This window comes from Saimiri boliviensis, chromosome 11, assembly GCF_048565385.1.
Source record: "Saimiri boliviensis isolate mSaiBol1 chromosome 11, mSaiBol1.pri, whole genome shotgun sequence".
NCBI classification, from domain to species: domain Eukaryota; kingdom Metazoa; phylum Chordata; class Mammalia; order Primates; family Cebidae; genus Saimiri; species Saimiri boliviensis.
This window is the reverse complement of record NC_133459.1, coordinates 100599112-100622649: the sequence shown is the minus strand read 5'-3', so window position 1 is coordinate 100622649 and position 23538 is coordinate 100599112. Positions and strand designations below refer to the sequence as shown.

The window sequence follows — 23538 nt, the reverse complement described above, 5'->3', positions numbered from 1 at the left end:
ATTCCAACAGGAGATACACATTGTGTCCATCTGTCTCAAAAGTAGTGAATCCCAATTTGATCCCTTGGTTAATGTGACCATCAGTCCTCTCCAATATAAAGTTGTTTTCTATTTACAATGGGCAAGTATTCTGCCCACTAGTCCTTTTGTACTATGTAAATATCCTGTTCCCCCAACAACTTACATAATTTTGATCTTCAGTAAATAACATCTTTGATTAAATATTTTAAAGTGTTTCATGTATAAATTTGTCAAAAACATAAATTTACCTCTTGAAAAGGGAATGAATTACTTCCTCCTTAAGTAAGTTCCTTCTTATAAAGTAGAGAACATGTGTTAAGTTTTCATCAGTTAATAATCTGTTGAAGTGGGTATCATAGATTGGGTAGCTGAAAAAACAAACACTTACTTCTCACAGGGTGGGGAGCTAGAGGTCAGGGTGCCAGCGAGGTTGAGTTCTGGTAAGGATTCTCTTCTTGGCTTGCAGATGGCTGTCTTCTTGCTGTATTTGCACATGGTGGGACAACAGGAAGCTCTGGTGTCTCCATTTCTTTAGGGTACTAGTCTCATCATGGGAAGTGCACCTTCATAATCTCGTCTAATTTAATTAGGCTCCCCAAAGACCCTACCTCTTAATATTATCACACAGGGAGTTAGTGCTTCAATGTACTGATTGGGGATCAACCATCAATAATGCACCCCTTAATCTATTAACAAAAACATTCTTTAAATTTTCTGAACAATTAAGGGAACTTAAAACATTTTTATTCGATTTACTTATCTCCTGATTTATGCAATTTTTTCATATATTTTAATTATATGTGTTTTAGAACACAGAATATAGTAATGTTATTGTTCTTTTATACAGTCAAAATGAATTTAGATTTATGAATGCATTCATCCATTCTGTTTTCCTTTATTCTTCAATTTCCAAAACTGCTTCTGGAATCCCTCTTTATTTTGAATGAAAAACCTTTAATGTTTTCTTTTGTGAAAACATAATAGTAAAAAGTCCTTGGGATTTTTCTCTTTTTTTTTTTAAGTTTGCATAGAATTTTATTATTTTTTATTTTTCCGTAAGTTATTGGGGTATAGGTGGTATTTGGTTACATGAGTGAGTTCTTTAGTGGTGATTTGTGAGATTTTGGTGCACCCATCCCCCGAGCAGTATATACTACACCATATTTGTAGCCTTTTCTCCCTCAACACCTTCCACACCATTCCCAAGTTCCCAAAGTCCATTGTATCATTTTTATGCCTTTGTGTCCTCATAGCTAAGCTCCCACATATTGAGAACATACGATGTTTGGTTTTCCATTCCTGAGTTATTTCACTTAGAATAATGGTCTCGATCTCATTCAGGTTACTGCAAATACAGTTAATCTATTTGTTTTTATGGCTGAGTAGTATTCCATCGTGTGTGTGTGTGTGTGTATATATATATATATGGATATCTATATTAATATGTATAGACATACATATATGCATATGTATATCTATATATCTATTATGTGTGCATATGTGGATATCTATATACACATATTCATATACCTATATACATATATATACATACATATGTACATATGTGTATGTATGTATATGGATATGTATATCTATATATAGATATCAATTATACACTCGTTGATCGATGGGCATTTGAGTTGGTTCCACGATTTTGGAATTGTAAACTGTGCTGCTATAAACATACGTGTACAAGTGTCTTTTTTGAATGACTTCTTTTCCTGTGGGTAGATACCCAGTAGTGGGATTGATGGATCAAATGGTAGTTCTACTTTTAGTTCTCTAAGGAATCTCCACACTGTTTTCCATAGCGGCTGTACTAGTTTACATTCCCACCAGCAGTGTAAAAGTGTTCCTTGATCACTGCATCCATGCTAACATCTACTGTTTTTCGATTTTTTAATTATGGTCATTCTGGCAGAAGTAAGGTGGTATCGCATTGTGGTTTTGATTGGCATTTCCCTAATCATTAGCAATGTTGAGCATGTTTTCATGTTTGTTGGCTGCTAGTATATTTGAGAATTGTGTATTCATATCCTTAGCTCACTTTCTGATGGGATTGTTTCTTTTTTCTGATTTGAGTTTGTTGTAGATTCTGGATATTAGTCTTTATCAGATGTATAGATTTTGAAGATTTTCTCCCCCTCTGTGGGCTGTCTGTTAACTCTGCTGAATACCCCTTTTGCCATGCAAAAGCTCTTTAATTTAATTAAGTCCCAACTACTTATCTTTGTTTTTATTCCATTTGCTTTTGGGTTCTTGGTCATGAAATCCTTGCCTAAATCAATGTCCAGAAGGATTTTTCCAATGTTATTTTCTAGAATTTTTATAGTTTCAGGTCTTAGATTTAAGTCCTTCATCCATCTTGGGTTGATTTTTGTATAAGGTAAGAGATGAGGATCCAGTATCATTCTCCTACATACAGCAAGCCAATTATCCCAGCACTGTTTATTGAAAAAGCTGTCCTTCCCCCTCTCTAAGTTTTTGTATGTATTGTCAAAGTTCAGTTGGCTGTATTTGGGTTTATTTCTTGGTTCTCTATTCTAATAGAAAATTCTATTTTAAGTTGTTGATGTGGGACCATTGGGTTCCCATGGTCTAAAAGAGTATACTCAGAAATATACATTTATGATCTACAGCACTGACATTTTTAAGGAATGGTGTCAGTTGTTTGCTTAATATACCAAAGAATTTCTCTCTGATATCTCATTGTCATTTAAATTTTTTCTCTGTCTTCAACAGGGAATAGAGAATATTCCATTGGTCCCTATTTTTACAGCAGTACCATACTTATTTGGTGACTATGGCCTTACAGTATAGTTTGAAATCAGGTAGTGTGATACCTCTAGATTTGTTCTTTTTGTTTAGACTTGTTTTGGATATGCAGGCTCTTTTTTGGTTCCATATGAATTTTAGAAGGTTTTTTTCTAATTCTATGGAGAAAGATGGTGGAATTTTGGTGGGTATTCTATTAAATTTGTAGATTGCTTTTGGAATTACAGTCATTTTCACAATATTTATTCTACCCATCCATGAGTATGAGATGTCTTTCCATTTGTTGGTGTCATCTATGATTTCTTTCACAAGTGTGTTGTAGTTTTCCTTGGTCTTTTGATTCCTTGGTTAGGTATATTCCTAAGTCTTTTATTTTTTCAGCAGCTATTGTAAAAGGGGTTGATTTCTTGATTTGCTTCTCCACTTGGTCACTGTTGGTGTATAGAAAAGCTATATTAATTTGTATCTGGAAACTCCAGTGAATTATTTTATCAGTTCTAGGAGCTTTCTGGAGGAGTCTTTAGGGTTTCCAAGGTAAATGATCATATCATCAGCAAACAGTGACAGTTTCACTTTCTCTTTACCAATTTGAATGCCCTTTCTTTCTCCTGCCTGATTTCTCTGTCTAGGACTTCCAGTACTATGCTGAGGAGGAGTGGTGAAAGTGGGCATCCTTGTCTTGTTCCAGTTCTCAGAGGGAATGCTTTCAACTTTTCCCCATTTAGTATAGTATTGGCCATGGGTTTGCCATAGATGGCTTTTATTATATTGAGGTATATTCCTTGAAGTATATGCCGATTTTGCTGTGAGTTTTAATCATAAAGCGATGCTGGATTTTGTCGAATGCTTTTTCTGCATCTGTTGAGATGATCATGCCATTTTTATTTTTAATTCTGTTTATGTGGTGTATCACATTTATTAACTTGTATGTTAAACCATCCCAGTATCCCTGGTATAAAACCCACTTGATCATGGTGGATTATCTTTTTGATATGTTGTTGGATTCCGTTAGCTAATATTTTGTTGAGGATTTTAGCATCTATTTTCATCAAGTATATCAGTCTGTAGTTTTCTTTTTTGGTTACGTCCTTTTCTGGTTTTGGTATTAGAGTGATGCTGGCTTCACTGAATCGATTATAGAGAGTTCCTTCTTTCTCTATTTTGTAGAATAGTGTCAAAGGATTGGTACCAATTCTTCTTTGAATGCCTGGTATAATTCTGCTGTGAATCCGTCTGGTCCTGGACTTTTTCTGTTGGTAATTTTTAAATTACCATTTCAATCTCACTGTTTGTTATTGGTCTGTTCAGGGTATCTAATTCTTCCTGATTTAATCTAAGATGGGTTGTACTTTTCCAGGAATTTATCCATCTCTTCTAGGTTTTCTAGTTTGTGTGTGTAAATGTGCTCATAGTAGCCTTGAATAAACTTTTGTATTTCAGTGGTGTCAGATGTATTACCTCCTGTTTTATTTCATGATGAGGTTACTTGAATTTTCTCTTACTTTGCTTAGTCTTACAATCATTTTACTTATTTTTTCAGAGAGCTAGCTTTCTGTTTCATTTATCTTTTGTATTTTGTTTGTTTCAATTTCATTTAGTTCTGCTCTGATCTTGGTTAGTTCCTTTATTCTGCTGTGTTTGGATTTGGTTTGTTCTTTTTTCTCCAGTTCCTTGAAGTGTGACCTTAGATTATCCATTTGTGCTTTTTCAGTCTTACTGATGTAGCTGTTTAGGGCTATGAATTTTCCTCTTAGCACCACCTTTGCTGTACCTCAGAGATTTTAATAGATTTTGTCATTATTGTTGTTCAATTTGAAGAATTTTTTAATTTCCATCTTGATTTTGTTTTTCACCCAATGCTCATTCAGGAACATGTTATTTAATTTCCATGTATTTGCATGGTTTTGAAGTCTCCTTTTGAAGCTGATTTCCAGTTCCACTGTGGTTTGAGAGAGTGCTTATATGATTTAAATTTTCTTCATTTCATGGTCTATCATATGATCTATCTTGGAGAAAGTTCCATGTGTTGTAGAATAGAATGTGTATTCTGTGGTTGTTGGATGAAATGTTCTATATATATTTAAGTCCATTTGTTCTAAGGTATAGTTTAAATCCATTGTTTCTTTGCTGACTTTCTGTCTTGATGACCTATGTAGTGCTGTCAGTGGAGTACTGAAGTCACCACTATTATTCTGTTGCTGTCTACTTCATTGCTTAAGTCTATTAGTATTTGTTTTATAAGTTTGGGAGCTCCAGTGTTAGGTGCATATATGTTTAGGACTGAGATATTTTCCTGTTGGACAAGGTCTTTTATCATTATAAAATGTCCCTCTTTGTCTCTCTTAACTGCTGTTGCTTTAAAGTTTGTTTTGTTTAAAAATAATTACCCCTGCTTACTTCTGGTGTCCTTTTGCATAAATTGCTTTTTCCACCCCTTTACTCTATGTGAGGCCTTACGTGTTAGGTGGGTACCATTGATTTCATTGTGCTATTTGTTGCCTGTGTACTTTTTTTGTTTGTTTTTCTTTTTAACTTGTATTATTGTTTTAGAGGTCCCATATGATTTATACTTTAAGGATGTTCTGCTCTGATGAGTTGCTAGGATTTGTTTCAAGATTTAGAGCTCCTTTCAGCAGTTCTGATAGTGGTGGCTTTTTACTGGTGAATTCTCTTAGCATTTGATTATGTGAAAAGGATTGTATCTTTCCTTCGTATATAATGCTTAGTTTTGCTTGACACCAAATTCTTAGCTGATAATTGTTTTGTCTGACGAAGCTGAAGATAGGGCCCCAATCCCTTCTTGCTTATAGGATTTCTGCTGAGAAAACTGCTATTAATCTGATAGGTTTTCCTTTATAAGTTACCTGGTGCTTCTGTCTCACAGCTCTTAAGATTCTTTCCTTCATCTTAACTTTGGATAACCTCATGGCAATGTGGCTAGGTGACAATTTTGCGATGAATTTCCCAGGCATTCTTTGTGCTTCCTGTATTTAAATATCTAGGTCTCTAGCAAGGCAAAAGAAGTTTTCCTCAATTATTCCCCCAAATATGTTTTCCAAACTTTTAGAATTCTCTTCTTCCTTAGAAACACCTATTATTCTTAGGTTTGCTTATTTAACATAATCCTGGATTTCTTGGAAGCTTTGTTCATATTTTCCTATTCTTTTTTCTTTGTCTTTGTTGGATTGGGTTAATTCGAAGACCTTGTCTTCAAGCTCCAAATTTCTTTCTTCTACTTGTTCAATTCTATTACTGAGACTTTCCAGAGCATTTTCCATTTCTGCAAGTGTGTCCAGTGTTTCCTGCATTTTTGATTATTCTTTAAGCTATTTCCTTGAATATTTCTCCCTTCATTTCTTATATTGCTTTTTGGATTTCCTTGTATTGGGCTCTGCCTTTCTCTGATGCCTTCCTGACTAGCTTAACAACTCATCTCCTGAATTCTTTCTCGGGTAAATCATTTCTTGATTTGGATCAATTGTTAGTGAACCAGTGTGATTTCTGGGGGCTGTGAAAGAGCCTTGCTTTGCCATATTACCAGAGTCAGTTTTCTCGTTCCTTTTCATTTGGGTAGGCTCTGTCAGAGGGAGGGCCTAGGGCTGAAGGCTGCTGTTCAGATTCTTTTTGTCCCAGAGGGTGTTCCCTTGATGTAGCACTTTTTCCCCCTTTCCCTAAAAGTTTCCTTTGCAGTCACTTGCCCCATTCCCAGGCACAAACACTGTTTTGCTTTGTATAATTAGAGATATTTTTGCCTTTTCTAAAATATCACAGAAATGAAATTATATCTGTAATTTCTAGCTACATTAATTATGTTTTTAAATTTCATTTTATTTTTTAATGTTTAATTCTCATGAATACTTTTGATATAAGCATACAATACATTATAATTAAATCTGGGTGATTAGGATATTCATCATTTAAAACATTTATCATTTCCTTGTGCTGGGAACATTCCAAGTATTCTTTTTTTTTTTTTTTTTTTTTTTTTTTTTTTTTGAGACAGAGTCTTGCTCTGTCACCAGGTGCCAGGCTGGAATGCAGTGGCACGATCTTGGCTCACTGCAACCTCCACCTCCCAGGTTCAAGCAATTCTCCTGCCTCAGCCTCCCGAGTAGCTGGGACTACAGGTGCACACCACCACGCCCAGCTAATTTTTGTATTTTTAGTACAGATGGGGTTTGACCATGTTGGCCAGGATGGGCTCGATCTCTTAATCTTGTGATCCACCCACCATGGCCTCCCAAAGTGCTGGGATTACAGGCATAAGCCACTGTGCCTGGCCCCAAATATTCTTATAGTTACAAAAATACACAATAAATTGTTAACTATTTCACCTTGCTGTGCTATCAAACACTAGAAATTATTCCTTTTAATTGTTCATTTGTACTCATTAACTGATCTTTCTTCATTCAACTCTCCCTATTACTACTCCTAGCCTCTGGTAACTACCATTCTATTCACTGCCTCCATGAAATCAGTTGTTTTAGCACCCACCTGAGTGAGAACATGCAATATCTGTCTTTCCGTGCCTGGCTTATTTCACTTAACTTAGTGTCATTAAGGCTCATCCATGTTGCTGCAAATGACACAATTTTTTTTCCCCAAGATCAGATCTCACTCTTGTCATACAGGCTGGGGTAAAGGGATGTAATCATGGCTCATTGCAGCTTCAACCTCATAGGCTCAAACAATTCTCCTACTTAAGCCTCCCAAATAGCTAAAACTACAGGCACATGCCACAATGCCCAACTAATGATTTTTAACTTTTCTAGACACAGGATCTCACTGGATTACCGAAGTTGGTGTTGAACTCCTAGGGTCAAGTGATCCTCCCATCTCAGCCTCCCAAAATATTGAGATTACAGGAAAGAGCCACCAAGCCAAATCAATTTCATTCTTTTTAAGGTTGAATAATATCCCATTGTGTATATACACTGCCTTTTCCTTCTTCATTCATCCACTGATGAAACACATAGGTTGATTCTATATCTTGGCTATTATGAATAGCACTACAATTAACATAGTGGTGCAGATATCTCTTCAATATGATGATTTCCTTTCTTTGGAATATACACCCACCAGTAATACTGTTAGCTCATATAGCAGTTCTCTTTTTAGTATTTTGAAGAACCTTCAAAGTATTTTCCACAGTCATTGTACTAATTTACATTCTCAACAGTGTATAAGCATTGCCCTTTCTCCACATTCTTGGCAGCATTTTTTTTAAAATAAGACATTTTAACTATGGTGAGGTCTTATGGTGGTTTTGATTTGAATGTCCCTGATTATAAGTGATGTTGAGCATTTCTTTATATATCTGTTGACAATTTGTGTCTTTTTACAAATGTCTATTGAAATCTTTTGCATTGGGTTGTTTAAAATTCTTATATATTCTGATTATTAATCCCTTTTTGGATGAATACTTTTCAAATATTTCTTTCCATTCTGTACATTGTTTCTTTCTGTGCAGTTTTGTAGCTTGATGTTATTTCATTTTTAAATTTTGGCTTTGGTTGCCTGTCAGGTCTTACTCAAGAAATCTTTGCCCAGACAAATGTCCTGAAGCATTTGCCCAAAGTTTTCTTCTAGTAGTTTCATATCTTATATTTAAGTACCATCCTTTCCCTAATGTATGGTCTTGGCTCCTTTGTCAAAAGAGTTGACTGTAAATGTATGGATTTATTTCTGGACTCTCTATTCTGTCCTACTGGTTAATGTGTCTGTTTTCATTCCAATACCATGCTATTTTGTTTACTACAGCCTTGCAGTATATTTTAAGGTAACATAATGTGATGCATCTGGCTTTGTTACTTTTGTGCAGGATTGCTTTGGCTACTCAGGTCTTCTGTGAATCCATATAAATTTAAGAATTGTTTTCCCACTATTTATGAAGAATGACATTGGTTTCATTAAATCTGTTGATCACTTTGGTTAGTATAAACATTTTAACAATATTAATTCTTCTAAGGGATGAACATGGGATATCATTCAATTTTTTTTTTTTTTTTGGTATCTGCTTCAATCTCTTTCATTAGTATTTTAGACTTTTCATCGTAAATACCTTTAATCTCCTTGGTTAAATTTATTCCAACCTATTTAATTTTTTGGAGTTACTATAAGTGGGACTGCTTCCTTAGTTGTTTTAGATAGTTCATTATTGAAATACAGAAATGCCATTACCTTATTCACTGACACACATGCTGATTTTGTATCCTGCAACTTTATTGAATTTATCAGTTCTAACAGATTTTTGTCAGAATCTTTATGTTTACCTGAAAATATCATCTGTGAACAATGACAATTTAAATTTAATTTAAGCTTCCTTCTGAATTCTGAGGTACTGTTTTCTTCTTCTTCAATAATAACCCTGGCTAGAATTTCTGGTGTGATATTGAATACAACTGTTAAAAGTGGGTATCTTGTCTTCTTCCAGATTTTAGAAAAAAAGTCTTCCAATTTTTCCCTGTTCAATATCATGCTGTGAGTTTCTCATACATGGCCTTTACTGTGTTGAAGTATGTTCCTTCTATATCCAGTTTGCTGTTTTTATCATGAAGGAATGTAGAATTATATCAAATGCTTTTGGCATCTGCTGACATGATCTATGGATTCTGTCTTTGATACTGTTAATGTCAAATTCAATTTTATTGATTGGTAGGGCTTGGCGCCTCATACCTGTAATCCCAGCACTTTGGGAGGCTGAGGCGGGTGGATCACTTGGGGTCAGGAATTTCAGACAAGCCTGGCCAACATGGTAAAACCCTGACTCCACTAAAAATACAAAAAGTAGCCAGGCATGGTGGCACATGCCTGTAATCTCAGCTACTCAGGAGGCTGAAGCAGGAGAACTGCTTGAACCTGGGAGGTGGAGGTTGCAGTGAGCTGAGATCATGCCACTGCACTCCAGCCTGTTCTTGCTTGTCTAGTTCTTTAAGGTATATCGTTAGGTTATTTATTTGAAATCTTTATTGATTTGGCATTTATTACTATAAATTTCCTTCTTAGCAGTCTGTTTTGCTGTATCCCCATAGTTTTGGTATATTGTTGTTTCCATTAGCATTTGTCTCAATATAATCTTAATTTCATTTAAAATTACTTCACTGACCTGTTGGCTGTCAGGAACATGTTTAATTTTGATGTATTTGTATAGTTTCCAACATTTCCCTTGTTATTAGTTTCTACTTTTATTTCAGTGTGGTAGATACTTGATATTATTTTGATTTTTTAAAAATTTGTTAAGCCTCTGTCATAACACATAATTTATTCTGGAGAATACTGCCTGTACTGATGAGAATGTGTATTCTGCAGCTATTGGGAAAAAAAATGTTCTATAAATGTCTGCTAGTGACACAAGGTTTAGAGTGTAGTTTAGTTTTACTGTTTCTTTTTGTCCCAACGATGTGTCCATTGCTGAAAATGGGGCACTGTAGTCCCTTTTTATTATACTGCAGTCTACCTGTCCCTTTAAACTAACTAATATATGTTTTATATGTTTAAGTACTACAATGATGGTTGCATATATATTTATAGTTGCTCATTCCTTTTGGCAAACTGACCACTTTATCATTACATTGAGATGTTGTCTCCAACTTTTAGTTTTTGACTTGAAATCTATTTTATCTAAGTATAGCTACTTCTGAGTTTATTTCCTATTGCCTGAAATATCTTTTTTCATCCATTTGCTTTCAGTCTCTGTGTTCTTATAGATGGAGTGAGTTTCTAGCAGACAGCATATACTTGGATCTTTAAAAATTAAAAAAAAAAAAAATTTAGCCACTCCATTTCTTTCAAATGGAGAATTTAGTCCCTTTACATTCAATGCTAATATTATTAGGAAAAGACTTACATCTGCCATTTTGTTGCCTTCTGGTTGTTTCATAAATCATTTCTTCCTTTCTTACTATCTTTTCTGTGTAAAAGTGATTTTGTCAGGTAGTATATTTTAATTCTTTGCCTTTGATATTAATGTATTATGAGTTTTTGCTTTGTGGTTATAAGGCTTACAAAAAATATTTTATAAGTTACTTTAAACTGATTACCCCTTAGCTTTGGTCAGTGATAGGAAATACTAAAAAACTCTAACCTCTAAATTTATTACTCTTGCTTTAGACTTACTGTTGTCTCTGTATCTTTTTACATTGCCAATTTCTTAAGCAGTATTACTTTTGGTAGGTTTATGTTTTAGTTTCATGCTAAACTTTCTAGCATCTTACACAAAGTTACAGAATTAAGAGTGCTCTGAATGTTATGTGCTTACATTTACCAGTGAGTTTTATATCTACAGATAATTTCTTGTTGCATGTTAGAGTACTTTTCTTTCAGAGTAAAAAATTCTTTAGGTTGTTTTGTAAGACAGGTCTGGTGGTGACAAATTTCTTTCAGCTTTTGTCTGGGAAAGTCTAGTTCTTTATGTTTGAAAGATAACATACACAAATCCATAAATGTAATCCATCACATAAATGGAACCAAAGACAAAAACCACATGATTATCTCACCCCCTAGATGCAGAGAAGGCCTTTTATAAAATTCAACAGCCCTTCATGCTAAAAACTCTCAACAAACTAGGTATTGATGGAACGTATCATAAAATGATAAAAGCTATATATGACAAACCTACAGCTAATATCATACTGAATGGGCAAAAGCTGGAAGAATTCCCTTTGAAATCAGGCACTAGACAAGGATGCCCTCTCTCACCACTCCTATTCAACATAGTATTGGAAGTTCTAGCCAGAGCAATCAGGCAAGAAAAAGAAATAAAGTGTATTCGATTAGGAAAGGAGGAAGTCAAATTGTCTCTATTTGCAGATGACATGATTGTATATTTAGAAGACCCTATCATCTCAGCCCAAAATCTTCTCAAACTGATAAGCAACTTCAGCAAAGTCTCAGGATACAAAATCAATGTGCAAAAATCACTAGCATTCCTATATACCAATAACAGACAAACAGAGAGCCAAATCAAGAGCGAACACCCATTCACAATCGCTACAAAGAGAATAAAATACCTAGGAATACAACTAACAAATAATGTAAAGGATCTCTTCAAGGAGAACTACAAACCACTGCTCAATGAAATAAGAGAGGACACAAACAGATGGAGAAACATTCCATGCTCATGGTTAGGAAGAATCAATATTGTGAAAATGGCCATACTGTCCAAAGTAATCTAGAGATTCAATGCTATCCCCATCAAGCTACCAATGACCTTCTTCACAAAACTGGAAAAAAGCCACTTTAAACTTCATATGGAATCACAAGAGAGCCTGCATAGCCAAGATAATCCTAAGCAAAAAGAACAAAATCAGAGATATCACACTGCCAGACTTCAAATTATACTACAAGGCTACAGTAATCAAAACAACATGGTACTGGTACCAAAACAGAGACATACACCAATGTAACAGAACAGAGACCCCAGAAGAAACACCACACATCTACAACCAGCTGATCTTTGAAAAATCCAGCAAAAACAAGCAATGGGGAAAGGACTCCATGTTTAATAAATGGTGTTGGGAAAACTGGCTAGCAATGTGCAGAAAGCAGAAACTGGACCCCTACCTGTCACCTTACACTAAAATTAACTCCAGATGGATCAAAGATTTAAACATAAAACCTAACACCATAAAAACACTAGAAGAAAACATAGACAAAACCATCCAAGACATAGGCATAGGCAAGGACTTCATGACTAACACACCAAAAGCAATAGCAATAAAAGCCAGGATAGACAAATGGGATCTAATTAAACTCCAGAGCTTCTGTACAGCAAAAGAAACCATCATTAGAGTGAATCAGCAACCAACAGAATGGGAAAAATTTTTGCAATCTACTCATCTGACAAAGGACTAATATCCAGAATCTACAAAGAACTAAAACAGATATACAAGAAAAAAACAACTCCATTCAAAAGTGGGCAAAGGATATGAACAGACACTTTTCAAAAGAGGACATATATGAGGCCAACAAACATATGAAAAAATGCTCATCACTGGTCATTAGAGAAATGCAAATCAAAACCACACTAAGATATCATCTCACGCCAGTTAGAATGGGTATCATTAAAAAATCGGGAGACAACAGATGCTGGAGAGGATGTGGAGAAATAGGAACACTTTTACACAGTTGGTGGGAGTGTAAATTAGTTCAACCATTGTGGAAGAGAATGTGGCGATTTCTCAAGGATCTAGAAATAGAAATTCCATTTTATCCAGCCATCTCACTATTGGGTATATACCCAAAGAACTATAAATCATTTTACTATAAAGACACATGCACATGTATGTTCATTGCAGCCCTGTGTACAATAGCAAAGACCTGGAACCAACCCAAATGCCCATCAATGATAGACTGAACAAAGAAAATGTGGTACATATACACCATGGAATACTACACAGCCATAAAAAACTATGAGTTTGTGCCCTTTGTAGGGACTTGGATGAATCTGGAACCCATCATTCTCAGCAAATTGACCCAATAACAGAAAGCCAAGCACCGTATGTTCTCACTTATAGGTGGGTGTTGAACAAGGAGAACACATGGACTCAGGGAGAGGAGCATCATACACAGGGGACAGTTGAGGGGGTAGAGGAGAGACAATGGGGGGTGGGGAGGGACAGGGGTGGGGAAGGATAACATGGGGAGAAATGCCAGATATAGTATGCACGTAAAGTAAAATAAATAAATTTTTAAAAAAAAAAAAGAAGAAGAAGAAAGATAGCTTTGCTGGATACAGTATTCGCAATGGAAGTTTTTTTGTTGTCCTTCAGCACTTTAAATAATGTCTTCCCACTTCCTTCTGACAAGGTTTCTGCTGAGAAGTCTGCTTCCAGATGTATAGCAGCTCCCTTATACACTATTTTAGAATCCCTTTTTTTTGGTCCCTGATCTTTCAGAGTTTGATTATATGCCTTGTGGTATTCTTATTTAGGTTTAATTCTCTTGGTGTTCTCTGACCATTTTGTATCTGGATATTCATATCTTTTTCTAGGTTCAGAAAGTTCTCTATTATATCTGAATAAACTTTCTACCACAACTGCTTTCTCTACATCCTCTTTATGGTCAGTAATTTGTATTTGCTTTTTGAGACTCTTTCCTACATCTTATAAACATGCTTCTTTCTATTCTACTTTTCTCTCCTTGGTGTATTTTCAAATAGCCTGTCTTTGAGCTCATTAATTTCCTCTTCTGTTTGATCAATTCTGCTGTTGAGACACAGATACATTTTTCTAATGGTCAATTAAATTTTTCCCTCCAAGATTTGTTTAGTTTTTAATAATTATTTCAAACTTTGTTAAATTTTTCTGAAAGAATCCTTATTTTCTTCTGTTTTACTGTAGTTCACTGAGCTCCCCCCCAAAAAAATGTATATTGAATTTCAGTCTGGAAGGTCACGTATCTCTGTCACTCTAGGATTGATCACTGGTGCATTTAGTATATTTGGTGAGGTCATATTTTCCTGGGTCAATGTGATGCTTTTGGACATTCCTAAATGTCTGGGCATGATTTAAGTATTTATTCCAGTCTTCACAGTCTGACCTTGTTTGTAACTCCTTTTTCAGAGGGTTCTCCCAGAGTTCAAAGTGGCTGTTGTTAATTGCAGCCACTTCAGCAGTAGAGGGTGCCCTAAACCTAAGTGTGCCATAACACTTGCTGATGCCTAGCCCTAACACATTTAGAGGTGACGGAGAATTACTTGGATTCCCAAGGAAATCCTTCACTCTCTTCCCTCTTTCCTCCAAACCAAATGAGTCCCTCTCTAGGCCTGGCTTCTTAGTGTTGAGGGAGTGTTAATGCAAGCACTATCAGGGCCACCCACAGCTGATATTGCAATGGATCATAACCAAGGTCCCGTCTGCCAGACCAGCACAGTACCTGGGTTTGTGCAAGGCCAGCAGTGCTACTGTCTTGACTGTCACTGAATTTTATTCAAAACTGAAGGATAATTTAGTCAAACGATGGTGAAGCATGAAGGGACTTTGGTATCACCAGGGCAGCAGATTCTCTTCTGGCCTCAGATGAGTGTAGACACCATCCAGGAACAATGGTCTGGCATCAGAGGCTTCAGGATTTCTGCCAGTGCTTTATTTTACTGAGGCTGGGCTGCCACTCAAAGCAGAAGCCTCTTTCCTGTGCTGCACTGCCTGGAGTTGGAGGATGGGTGATCCATATACTCCTACGGTCACTGCCGCTTGCGCCTTGCCGAGTTAAGCCCAAGCAAACAGCCTCTGAAACCAGTGCAGCACCAGGGCTTGCTCAGAACTGCAATTGACACGCCCTACCTGTCAGAGAAATTTATTCAGGGCCTCAGGGAACTTTAGTCAGTTGGTGCAAAGCAGACCGTCTTGGGTTCCTGCTGCTGGGGTGGTGAATTCTCCTCTAGCCTAGGGATATTTTAAGAGCTCCCTCCATGGGCATTGGTAGAATTCTGCCTAGTGTTGTTTCATTATAACAAGGCAGCACTGAGTTACAATGCAAAGTTCCACTCACATCACTCTCCCCCAAGCAGAGATTCTCTCTTCTTGCTATGCTGCTCAAGTCTGGGATAGCAGTGTTGCAGGCAGTGTGAGACTATCCTTCCTACCCTCTTCAATGCATTCCTTGTTATTATGCTAAAACTGTGATCCCCCTCCTCAATTATTGCTGGTGAGGTACTGGTGACCCCTCACTTGAATTTTTGGTTCTTATAAAGGTGCTTTCTTGCTTGGATAGTTGTTCAGTTTGACATTCCTGCAGGGTGAACAATTGCTGGAGGGTTCTATTTGGCCATCTTTCTCCACCTTGTATCCATGTCTTTGCATGTTCTTTCTTTCCTTTTATTGATTAGCATTTAATTCCATGAATATAGCATAATGTATATATCTACTAATCTTTTCTGGAACACTTATTCCCAGGTTGGGGTTATTATGAATAAGGTTGCTATAAAATTTCAGGTACGTGTCTTGGTGTGAATTTCTGTTTTCATTTCTCATAGGTAAAAAACTATCCTGTAGAATTGCAGTTAATTTGGTAATTCTAGATTTATAGTTCTTTTAAAAAAAAAAAAACTGTCGATTTTTCAGAGTGACTATGAGAAATGTATACAAATTCCAAGTCATGTTTTTAAAAAAGATGATCAATTGACTATTGCATTTGTCTGTTTCAGGACTCTACTGTGCTATTGGTCTATTTGTCTATCCTGTTAACACTATATCATCTCTTTTACTGTAACATTATAATACATCTTCAAAACAGATACAATAAGTCCTCCACCTGTTTCAGGATTGCTTTGGCTATTCTAAATGCTTCGAATTTTCAGATTTTAGAAACAACTTGTCAATTTATTTAAAATATACTGCTAGAATTTTGCTAGGGGTTACATTGAATCCATAAATCACCAAGCAGAAATTGAAAATCATTAACAATACTGAGTCATCCAATACATGTAGTGACATACCTTTCCATTTATTTAGGTACTTTAAGTTTCTTCTCATCAATGTTTTGCAACTTCAGTGTAAAAGTCTTACATTTGTGTCACTGAATAGCTCCTAGATATATGACTATTTTATGCTACTGTATATATTTTATGTTTCATTTTCCAATTATTCATTGTTAATATAAAAATGCATATTATCAGCTGGGTGCAGTGGCTCACGCCTGTAATCCCAGCACTTTGGGAGGGCGAGGCGGGCAGATCACCTGAGTGAGGTTGGGAGTTTGAGACTAGCCTGTCCAACATGGAGAAACGCTGTCTCTTCTAAAAACACAAAAAAATAGCCAGGTGTGGTGGCACATGCCTGTAATCCCAGCTACTTGGGAGGATGAGGTAGGAGAATCGCTTGAACCTAGGAGGCAGAGGTTGCCGTGAGCTGAGATCACACCATTGCACTCCAGCCTGGGCAACAACGACAAAAAAGAAATAAAGAAAAAGAAACGCATATTATCAATTACCAAATTACTTTTTTGTATCTGTTGATAATAATCACATGGTTTTTCTCATCTTGCTATGTGGTGAATTATATTGCAAGGTTAAACCTCACATATATACAACCTTTTACATTACTAAATTCTATTTTCTTTTAAGTATTTTTTGCATCCATGTTCACATGGAATACTGATTTTTTATTTTCTTTTATTGTACTATTTTGTCAAGTTTTGTACTGGGGTTGATACGGTTTGGATTTGTGTCCCTATCTAAGTCTCATATTCAATTGTAATCTCCAGTGTTGGAGGCAGGTCCTGGCGGGAGATGACTGGATCAAAGGGGTAGATCCTTCATAAACGGTTTAGCACCATTACTTTGGTGCTGTTCTTGAGATAGAGTTCTCATGAGATCTGGTTGTTTAAGAGTGTGCAGCACTTTCCCCTCGCTCTCTCTTCCTCCTACTACAGCCATTAAGACATACCTGTTTCCCCTCCATCTTCTGCCATGATTGTAAGTTTCCTGAAGCTTCCTCAGAAGCAGAAGCTTCTATGCTTCCTGTACAGCCTGCAGAATCATGAGCCAATTAAACCTCTTTTCTCTACAAATTACCCAGTCTAGTTATTTCTTTATAGCAATGGGAGAATGGACTAATACAGGGGTTATATTGGTCTCATAAAACAAATTCAAAATTGTTTTGTTTTCTAATGTTTGAAAGAAACTGTGTACAGTTTAATATTATCTCTAACCTACACATTTGATATAATTCTCCATTGGAGCAATCAGGAATTGGTGTTTTCTTTTTGGCAACATTTATGATTATTAATTCACTGCTTTTGTAAATATGGAGCAATTTTCATATTTTGTATTTTGCATCATTTCTGACAAGTTGTGTTTCAAAAGGCATTTGTCCATTTTATCTAAGTTATTGAATTTATTGGCATAAAGTGGTTTATAACAGGTGCTTATCTTTAATGTTAATAAACTATAATGTCTTCCTTTTTATTCTCCACATTAATAATTTGTGCTTCCTCTTTTTAATTTGATCAGTTTTAGTTTCCTAGGCTGCTATAAACATATCGTAAACTAGGTGGCTTCAAACAACAGATATTTATTCTCGCAGTTGTGTAGACTAGAAGTCTGAAACCCAAGGTTCCCTCTGAAGGCTCTAAAGGTGTCTTCTTTGCTTCTTCCTTACTTCTGGTTGCAGACAATTTTTGGCTTAAAGTTGCATCACTCCAATGTCTGCCTTCATTTTCACATGGATTTTCTATCTTTGCAAGGCCTTCTTATAAGGAAACTAGCCACTGAATTTAGGATCTGCCCTACATAGTATGATTTTATCATAACTAATTACATCTGCAAAGACCCTATTTTGAAATCAGGTCACATCTGAAGTTTCAGGTAAACACAAATTTTGGAGGAATATTATTCAGCCCAGTATATATGTCTTACTAGGTGTTTATCAATCTTATTTAAAAAAACTCACTTTCAACTTTATTTTGTGTGTTAATTTCCATCAACTTTGAAAAAGGTTTTAGTAAATATCTCTTCAAATATTTGTTCTGTACCATACTTTCAATCTTCCCTTTCTGAGACTCAATTACAAGGATGGTAGGCCATTTCACTTTCCTTCAAACCTGAGACACTCTACAATTTTACTCCATTTTCTCTTTGCTTTTCCATTGGTATACGTTGAATTGCTTTGTCTTTGTTTATTGATCTTTTCCTTTATGTGTACTCTTGTATCACATTCATTTCTAGATTTCTGTGTTTTGCTCGTTTCCATATTTCTGCTGAGATTCTCTATCTCTTCATGTATGTTTTCCACTTTGTTTTACTAGATCTTTAGGCATGTTTATCGTCATCATTACCCTCTGATAAGGTAAACATCGGGATCATCACAATTTGCTTCTATTGACTGATTCCTCTCTGGATCAAACTTTTTTTCTCCTTTGCATTTTTTTTTTAACTGTGTGCTGTAGACTTTTACAAAAGGACAGTAAGTATGAAAATAAGTAATAGTTACCACCAGAAAATAGCATGCTCCTTTTGTTAGGTTCAGAGTATGTATGACACTGAATCAATCTGAGGTACACTTGAGAGCAGCTGGGCTTTGATGCAGCTGTAGTTAGATTAACTTCCTCCCTCCTTTCAATTACATATATAAAATTGTATTATATATATATAGTTATTATACACACACACACACACACACACACACACACACACACACACACACATATATATATGAAACTAGGTCTCACTCTGTTGTCCAGACTGGAGTGCAGTGGTGTGATCATAACCCTGGGCTAAGTGATCCTCCTGCCTCAGCCTCCCAGGTTAGCTGGGACAATGTGCATACACCATCATGTCCAGATAATTTTTAATATTTTTTTGTAGAGATGCAAGTCGTGCTATGTTGCCCAGGCTCGTCTCTAACTCCTGGCCTCAAGCAATCCTCCTGCCTTTGCCTCCCAAAGCACTGGAATTACAGGTATGAGCCACTGTGACTGGCCCTTTCAAATACTGAGTGCACAGACAAGATTTTCTTATAACAGAAATTGGGATATGAGCACTGGTGAGATTCTAGTGGGTTTTTTTGTTTGTTTGTTTCATTTTGCTTTTCAGCTGAGCTGCCAGTTTTTGAAAGAATAGATTTTTCTTTGCACTAATCATTGTAGTTTATTTTAAAATTTCTGGGGCATTTTCCTCATAATCGATTCATGTCCTTAGCTTTCTGTGCCTCACATGAACTCTCAGTCATCTTATCATGCCCTTTGGAGGACATAGTTCTTTGACCATAATGCCTCAGAATGAGGTCTGTTATTTTTCTTAGCTTCCTAATAAATGAGCACACCTTTTCTAAAATCAGCATACTGGTTGTTTAAAACCAAGTAAGATTTACATCACTAGACTTACAAGGGTACTAATAAGCCACTATTTCCTTTCATTTTGCAGCTAGTCTCTACTGGACAATGAAAGATAAAAGTTATCTTCCTCTTTTACAAATTCATTGAGCAGTTAAAATATATGACATCTTACTACAAAATACAATATAATCTTAGTAACTTGGATGAATGAAAATGAAGTTCCTAAATTATATCAGATTTTGGGTTTGATTTTCTAAAATCTTATTAAAAGTAGACTAGTTCAGGGTCCTTCTAACTTGATTCCACCACCATTTTTTTTTTTTTCTTTTTGATACGGAGTCTCACTCTGTCACCCAGGCTGGAGTATGCAATGGCACAATCTCAGCTCACTGCAACCTCCGCCTCCTGGGTTCAAGTGATTCTTCCACCTCAGCCTCCCGAGTAGCTGGGATTACAGGCAAGTGCCACCACACCTGACTAATTTTTGTATTTTTGTAGGAACAGGGTTTCACCATGTTGGTCAAGCTGGTCTTGAACTCCTGAGCTCAGGTGATCTGCCCACCTTGGCCTCCCAAAGGGCTGGGATTACAGGTATGAACTACCATGCCTGGCTGATTCCACCATCTCTTACAAGCTTGTAATCAATATTCAATTGGTACAAAGAGAAAAATCTGGGAGAAAGCATTATGAATTATCAAAATCTTGATATAAAAATAGCAAATACATCCACTCTACCTTCTAATATTCAGTTTTGCGCCTACATCTAATTGCATATGAGACTAGGAAATGTAGTCTTGTTGTATACCCAGGACAAAAAGGAAATATATTTTTCACTATTGGTTCACAGTATTTGCCAATTTTGTTAGCTTAAGACATCTTACTTTAAAAGTTAAACATTCAACTCAAAAATGTTGATGGAATTGAAGAGAAATGCCTTATCTGTTCAATCAAGCAACTGTATCTGACAATGAAGGCAAGGTATATTTTGAGATGAGAACTGCCTTCCATCACTTCAGCATCATGGTTAGGGATGAACACACATTCCAAATTCTCTTTACTTGTAATCCCTCCACAAACCTATAGTAGTCTCCCCTTATCAGCAGGGATATATTCCAAGACCTCCAGTGGATATATGAAACCACAGATAGCACTAAGCCCTCTATATAGTGTTTTTCCCTTTAGATACATACATACATATGATAAAGTTTAATATATATATGTATATATATAACTATAATAAAGTTTAATATATATATTAGGTATAGTAAGACATGAACAACAATAACTAAAAAACAGAACAATTATAATAAATATGCCAGCATACTACTCTTGTGTTTTGGGGCATTAAGTAAAATATGCGTTACCTGAACACAAGCACTGAGATACTGCAACAGTCCATCTGATAACTCAGACGGCTACGAAAAGACTAAAGAATGGATAGTGTCTACAGCATAGATATGTAGAAAAAAGAGACGATTTACATCCTGGGCCTGAGGGCAACAAGATTTCATCACACTACTTTGAAGAGCCTGCAATTTAAAATTTATGAATTGTTTATTTCTGAAATTATTTTAATATTTTCAGACCATGGTTGACTGCAAACAACTGAAAATGCAGAAAGCTAAGCCATGGATAATGTAAGCCAACTGTATGAACACTTTTAGCCTATGTTATTTCTAAGGGTAAAAGTTAACTAATGGAATCCAATATTATCAAAGCTTTTTTTTCTAAAACAATTTCCTTAATGTGTTGGTATGTATTGTTAAGGCTCATGTTCTAGGAATGAACAAAGTCCATGTTTTTCCCTGAGCCACCTTCCACATACAAATTTTATAATTTTATAAACTTTAATTCTATCAATTTCCTTCTCCCCATACTACAATGCTTCATAACTAACAGTTTCCTTGACATAGGAATGAGGACTAAATGACATTTTGCAGGCGTGTTACACCATGATTTTCAAAGGCATGATACTTTTTTATGGTTTATATCCAAATTATTTCTAGCAATGTCAGCATTTAGTAAGTCAATGCTTATGGAAATGTCTCCTAGGTTTACTGCTATTTAATATAGGCATAGTATTTTATTCCATTTCTGTCTTATTAGTCTAGAAGACTTCAAAAATATTATTTATTGATTCTTGTATCTAGCAACTAACTTATAATTATTGAGGTCTTTAACACATAAGCATTTTTGTTTCTTTTCTTTTTTTTTTTTTTTTTTTTGAGATGAAGTTTCACTCTTATTGCCCAGGCTGGAGTGTAATGGTGCAATCTGAGCTCATAGCAACCTCCACCTCCTGGGTTCAAGTGATTCACCTCTCTCAGCCTCCCAAGTAGCTGGGATTACAGGCACCTGCCACCATGCCCAGCCAATTTTTTGTGCTTTTAGTAGAGATGGGGTTTCACCATGTTGGCCAGGGTGGTCTTGAACTCCTGACCTCAGGTGATCTGCCCGCCTAGGTCTCCCAAAGTGCTGAGATTAGAGGCGTGAGCCACGGCACCTGGCCCACCATATAAGCATTTTTCTTTGAATTGCTCCACTTGACAGTTTAAATATTTCCTCACCATCTTTTCTTCTAGCCAGGGAATCATTTCTTCTAAAAAGATAAACCTGGTTCTCTTCAAAGATTATTTTGTAAACCAGTTCATCACTGAGCACTTTCCAAATGAGCATTTTTTTCTTTTTAATTTCAGCAGGGATCTATAAACTATTCTTTACCTGTACATATAGAGATCCAAAGAGAAACAATCCAATTATTTGCATAACCAGAAAAAAAGAGAAAAATGTTTTTGTAGATGCATGTATCACAATTATTTTGCATCTGTTTTCATTGGATTGGCAATTTTGTTCTTTAGAATTTCAGCTCTACAAAGGTTAAATTCCATTAAAAAGGCTCAGTATTTACCTGTTCAAGACTGATTTTACAAGTAATTATAACTTGCTACAAATAAAAATCGAAGAAGCTCTTGACTACAGTTATGACTTTGGTTTGATATTAATCATATCTGCTGTTATTCCCATACTTCACAATGTTATATGAATACTAACCTTTGTTTTCTATAAAATGTGACTAAAGTAAATTTACCTATAGGTACCTCCCTCCTTCCCTGGTGATTACAGTCTCACACTAGAGACTAAATTTCATGAAACTACTGCAAGCATGTGTATTACAGAACAATTAGCTTAGGATCTGGCATTGCAGCCAGAAAAAAAAAAATCATTACCTATAAAATTTCTTGGGCAAAACTTAGGCCATGAAAGAGCTCACATGAATCCAGGCATACTTTCCTTTACAGGTAGATTTCAGAACAACAAAAAAAATTTTAAGACTATACAAAATGATTTAATATGATAGAAGTCCCATTTCAAAACCCAGTTCTAAAGGATTTCCCGACCAATGCTGATTATTTAGTCATGGAAAATGTCTCTTATAAAAGTGCTCCTAACAAAACATGATCTGCAATGATTTACAAAACCTGAAATGCTGGCTGTGCAGACTGCTTGGTGCACGTCAGGTTGTTTTTTTCTCTTAAATACGGTATAAAAAACTATGATATCACAGTCCTTCGACTTTATTTTCTGGGATAAAAAAGTATAGGCATAAGTGTTTTTAATAGTCTTCTTGATGATGCCCTTTAAAATAACCTATCAAATGGCTTCTTTCATGTTTCCTGATTATCAGTATTCATCAATGTTACTGTCAGCCTTGATTAACTGGTTGAAAATTTCAGAGCAGAATAAGCAACTTCTGTGAACCTTTCCCCAATCCCTGAGAATCATAATCATTACAGAAATATTTTATCCTTTCATCAAATATCTCTGGAAAGTAGCCGTGTTCGCTCATTGTTAATGGGGCAAGGTGCAGTGTCATAGAGGGTTAATCCATGTAAATTGGCTTCCACCCGTAAAGAAATTTTCTGGAACAGAAAAGAAAATTATATATAGAAGTTTACTCCTTAAAGAGAG

The 23538-nt window shown here is 35.8% G+C and overlaps 1 protein-coding gene across 2 annotated transcripts in view; it reads right to left on the bottom strand.

Annotated features, from left to right (window-relative positions):
- DRAM2 (DNA damage regulated autophagy modulator 2) overlaps nt 1-23538 on the bottom strand; it is a 58736-nt gene that overhangs the window by 14738 nt on the left and 20460 nt on the right. Inside the window, exon 9 of one of the 2 annotated variants that reach the window (XM_010344018.2) lies at nt 6757-23489. The exons of the other annotated variant lie outside the window; for it this stretch is intronic. Within the exon in view, the coding sequence (XP_010342320.1) occupies nt 23382-23489 (108 nt within the window). The 3' untranslated portion in view covers nt 6757-23381. Of the gene's footprint in view, nt 1-6756; nt 23490-23538 lie in introns of those variants that run through there. 2 annotated transcript variants of the gene reach the window in all.